Source organism: Xyrauchen texanus, chromosome 28 (assembly GCF_025860055.1).
Source record: "Xyrauchen texanus isolate HMW12.3.18 chromosome 28, RBS_HiC_50CHRs, whole genome shotgun sequence".
Classification (NCBI taxonomy): Eukaryota; Metazoa; Chordata; class Actinopteri; order Cypriniformes; family Catostomidae; genus Xyrauchen; species Xyrauchen texanus.
Window position 1 is genome coordinate 24,881,710 of NC_068303.1, and position 5,187 is coordinate 24,886,896.

The following is a 5,187-nucleotide window of genomic DNA, read 5'->3' on the forward strand; positions in this document are numbered from 1 at the left end:
ATTGACTTGTTCCCTGAAAATCCACAGAACACACGAAATGTCATTTGACGTTTTAGTCCATTCCTTTGTCTTTGCAGTGCTCTGTGGAAACGTACCTGCGCACGTATTTTCAATGACAAAATAGCTAATCGACTATTAAAACGCTGCCAGTGACAACTGAAATCAAAAATTTTAGGGGGGCCTTAAGAAGAAGATTTTTACCCATATCCAAGAAATGTACAAAACTGTAAGTGACAAATGTGCAGACCCATACACGCAATTGAGCGTAATTAACTCGTTGGGCTCCAGTAAAAGCAGAGGTCGCTCATGTTTCTAAAAGGCGCTGTCGAGGTCTGGGAGGTGCTGAAATCTACTCGTGCTCCATTCCGCGTGATTGGCACAATTGACAGTGATTGACAGGCGTCCGTGGAAACTACACAACCAATCTGCCAAGTCCAATAGAAAATCAGAAGCGGGCAGCACGTCTTTTCCCTCCTCGAAATATATCTTCATTCTTGTGCCACAATCTCGTGTCCTCCAACCGAGGCAGCTGCGGTTAGCTGCAGCGACAACTCTTATTTCTCTGCATCGTTTAACGTCGATCAGCTGAATCTGGAATTGCCTTTTTGTCTGGATTCGACTGGGAGATAGCCTAATAAAGCACGACGCTGTGCTAGAGGCAGAGAGGACTCCGAAAGGGAAACAGAAGCCTTCATGTTTCAGTTGCCAATCTTGAATTTTAGTCCCCAGCAGGTAGCGGGGGTATGCGAGACTCTGGAAGAGAGCGGAGACATCGAGCGTCTCGGCCGCTTCCTTTGGTCGCTGCCCGTCGCACCCGCTGCCTGCGAGGTGCTTAACCGAAATGAGTCTGTGCTGCGGGCTCGGGCCATCGTAGCCTTCCACACTGGGAATTTCCGGGAGCTTTACCACATTCTTGAGAACCACAAGTTCACCAAAGAGTCCCACTCCAAATTGCAAGCACTTTGGCTGGAGTCACACTACCAGGAGGCAGAGAAGCTCCGAGGCCGCCCGCTAGGACCAGTGGACAAATACCGGGTGCGAAAGAAGTTCCCTCTGCCTGAAACTATTTGGGATGGAGAACAAAAGACACACTGCTTTAAAGAAAGGACCCGACATTTACTACGAGAATGGTATCTTCAGGACCCATATCCGAACCCAAGTAAAAAGAGAGAGCTTGCACAAGCTACGGGACTCACTCCCACTCAAGTGGGGAATTGGTTTAAAAATCGAAGACAAAGGGACAGAGCGGCGGCCGCTAAAAACAGGTGTGTTTTCCAGATTGCAACCATGGGGAGTATTGGGCAAATGTTTCATATCCCAGCTGCAGTAGTCTACATCGGAAAAACTCAAATTAGGCTATACATTAGAATTTGGCGATAGACTATGATAGGCTTAGTCGATAATGTAGGACAATCTACACACAATAATGGAAATGCTATAGGTTAAAGCATGCTATTAACAAATATTTTGTCAATGTTATTCGTCCAGGTCAAGTTAACTAGTAAATCGTATTTAAACGAAAAAATACAAACGGTTTATACGCATAGGCTATCTAAAAAAATGCATTTAAACTGACCCCGCCATCAATGTGACGGGGGTTTCTTATAGGCTATAACCTGAGCGAGGTGTTCCAAAAAAATACTAAATAAATATCTGATTAAAGTCGGTATTTGCCAGGATATAGAAAATCTATTATTAATATTATTTTATTTTTATTTCGGAATAAATAAATAAACAAATAAGAGAGCAAAAAAGATGTCGTCACGCATTTAATGAAAATAAATCGCCGCTTTTTTGTGTGTGTAATATGGTTTGGGCCTAGTCCGCATCACTGGACAACAAAATTCCTTTTCGATGTGCGAAATAACAACCAACAAGATGAAACGATGAATATTGTCATTTTAGACCGAGAATTACTATTTCTTGCTTTGACCGGTTTGACCCTGATTGAGAGAAATTCTATCGGTAGGTTAGCTACTATTTATTTTTGTTTTGCAAGCTGTTCGTTGGACTGACGCAAAAGGGGCTGTTTTTTAACAGCTAATAATTCACCAAAATTTTGTTCAGACCGTTTGCAAATTTAAATTCAAAAGCAAAAACAGTTTAATATGACACCAATTTAAAACTGTTCGAAAGGCTATTTTTAAATAAGACTATACTTGGATAAAGAGTGTTTTATTATAAAGTGTGTTTTATGTTTTCAATAAACCAGGAATCGGTGTGTTAATTTAGCCAGTGTGTTAATTTAACGCATAGCCAGCACAACACAGACAATAAGGCTATTTGGCAGTAGCTACAGATGCGCTCCAATTTTGTGTTCTTCCGGGGCATTCCGTTAGTAGTAGGTTAAACCAGGAACTGGGAACTAGTGTCATCATGTGCTTAAATTTGATTCGTATGGTTATTTTTTATTTGTATTATATGTGTATATATATATATATATATATATATATATATATATATATATATATATATATATATATATATATGGTTCTTTTTATTTGTATTATATATATATATATATATATATATATATAATACAAATAAAAAGAACCATATATATATATATATATATATATATATATATATATATATATATATATATATATGGTTCTTTTATTTGTATTATATATATATATATATATATATATATATATATATATATATATATATATATATATATATATAACAAATAAATAAACAAATACAAATATTTGTTTATATAAACAAATAAAAATAAAAACATTTAGGCTACATTTGTGGACGACCGATTTCATTTTTGAAGCCTATCAAATAGTTTTAATAGAAACCCCTTGATTTTCAACAAATTTTTTTTTCTTTAAGGTTACAACAGCAGGTGTTGTCAAATGGCTCGGTTCGGTCCTTAACTGGGGAGGATGGTGCTGTAGACCGACTGGGGAACGCGTCGAGCCCTGAAGCAAGTCTGTCGAGCAAAGCCGCTGCATCGGCTATCTCCATCACTTCAAGTGACAGTGAATGTGACATCTAACATCGCACCACGAACAGCCCCACTGGCTATATGGGAAGACTATGAGAAAATGAACACATTACGAAGGAAATCGAGACAGACAATCATCAAGATAAACAAGCACATCAGTGCCTGCCTTAACTTATCAGAGGCCGTTTTTTCAAGGCTGTCACAGCAGCCCGGAATCTTGGGATTCACGGAATGCTTTATCTTGAAAATGTATTCAAGTCGTTTTTTCCCTCCAGAGCAAAATGGGGCAAAAACAATGACATTAGAACAAATCCTATCTGTATTGAAACTACTTTTGTAAGCAAAATCGGGTGCCTCAAACAAATAGGTGCTCCATGCCCACTCTTTATTCATTTTGAAAAAGACTTGGTGAACAATTTTACCTCCCAGGATTTCTAATGTGTTTATGCATTAAATTGTTGCTCTTATAGAATCTGATTTTCATTTGCTTGGTCATTTCAAATCTGCCAATTTTGGTGTAAAACGGTCGATTTTACAGCATGTGCGTCGGTAGTGAAGATGTTTTATGATGTTTAATGAACGACTTACCGCTAATAAAATGTTTGGTGATCAAAGTAACCCTACAGGCTACTTCTCATCAATTACCGATATCTTTCAAATTCGTGTTCTGTTATCGTTGCAGTGGTTAGGCTACTGTTAAGCTACTTATTATAATTTTTTTGTCAAATTGATTTTGTAATCTTAAAGGCTATTTTAGGATGCACCAGATTTACCCTAGCCTATTTAGTTAGCTTGTGTATAAGCATTAGGCCTACCATGCGTGAATGCATTATTTCTGCCACCCTTCATTTAGGCTGCAAAACCACGTGAACTTTTGCCTCTGTATTCCTGGTCATAATGATGCGAGGTTCATGCACAGTCAGTAATCGGTAAATGTAAGCTATAGTGGTGTGTTTAACCTGATATCTTACTGCGTGTCCAGACGCGTTAACCGCCCCGTGTGATTGGCTTTGCCGTTCCGTAATGCTTTCTGACAGGAGAAGGTCAACGAGAGGCCGTAAAGCGCCTTGCTTTCAAATCGAAGCTTGAGAGAGAGAGATAGAAAGCCTCTAAAAGCACATAACTCTCACTCATAAAATACATAAAGGCGTTTTAAAATGTAGACATAATTATGTCTGTAGTAGGCTAAGAATATTTTTTTGCGTGGCTTTGTTGTTTGTTGATGTTATTATTACTAGGCCAACTATTAGCAGTATGCTAATTATAGGCTAGCTGTACACACTCATCTGGTTGCAACGTCTGTGTCACTCTACTGTTGCAATATATTTATTTTTTGTTCCTTTTTTCATCCTTTTAATGACACCCCTGTTAAGAGAGCGAAGAACAAGTTGTAGCCTAAAGTCTGTTAATAATGCTAGTGTTAACCTTTCCTGCTTCTGTCTCGTGGTTGGGAGACACAGGGGAGATTCGTCTTCTCCAGGGCCGGCACATAAAAGGACAACGAGACCGTCTTGCAGAAGAGTTTAGGTGCTTTATTAGACTGACTGCACTGAAATACACTGCACATAGCTAGCTACTTGCACGGATCACTGTATCACTCTCACACACACCATCCGCTGCTTCGCGGGGAACAACAAAACAGGGGCGCGCGCGCGCCTTCGATAAGCGCACTCGCGCACTCTCGGTCACACACACACTGAGCTGTCCCGAACTGAACACTTTAAAGACACATCTCACAACACTAGGTTAACTAATTGTTATATATGGGGCATAGTGAGAGAGCAGACCAGAAAAGGACAAAAAACGGAAAGGTTAGGTGAAAAGAGTGTTTGTGACAGTCAATATGGTTGTCAAACTCCTCAGCGCTAATCAGCGGTAATGACCCGTTCTCAAAACAACTGCAACAATAGCGAGCTCTTCAAAGCTCAGTTGGGGTTAAGAGGGGAGCTCGTTCCCCAACCTACTCCAGCTATTTGTTCAAAGCATGTTTATTATAATATTGAAAAAACACTGTAGCCTAATAATGCATGCCAATAGGCCTGCCATTATAGTAGCATTTTTCTGATATTAGAAGCAGATAACAACATCGATAAAAGGTAGCCTAAACATGTAGGCCTACAAATAAATGTATTTTTCGTTTACAAAAAATAAAAATGGAAGCCAATTTTAAAATTAAACAGAAACTTGTCAGTTAGGCTACTGAAACCAAAATGAGGTATTTAAGGCTC

At 39.0% G+C, this 5,187-nt stretch overlaps 1 protein-coding gene across 1 annotated transcript; it reads left to right on the forward strand.

Moving 5' to 3' along the window:
• Window positions 1-366: 366 nt before the first annotated feature.
• Window positions 367-3,430, forward strand: six6b (SIX homeobox 6b). Its single transcript, XM_052095577.1, has 2 exons — window positions 367-1,265; window positions 2,845-3,430. Exons 1-2 carry the CDS (start codon window positions 694-696, stop codon window positions 3,008-3,010), a joined length of 738 nt encoding a protein of 245 aa, XP_051951537.1. The 5' UTR covers window positions 367-693; the 3' UTR covers window positions 3,011-3,430.
• The last annotated feature ends 1,757 nt before the right edge of the window (window positions 3,431-5,187 follow it).

What these genes read in the sequence shown, in the direction of transcription:
- six6b (XM_052095577.1), top strand. Translation starts at nt 694, where the DNA reads ATGTTTCAGTTGCCAATCTTGAATTTTAGTCCCCAGCAGGTAGCGGGG. An exon ending in GCGGCGGCCGCTAAAAACAG is followed by an intron (nt 1,266 to 2,844) that starts GTGTGTTTTCCA and finishes TTTTTCTTTAAG; the next exon opens with GTTACAACAGCAGGTGTTGT.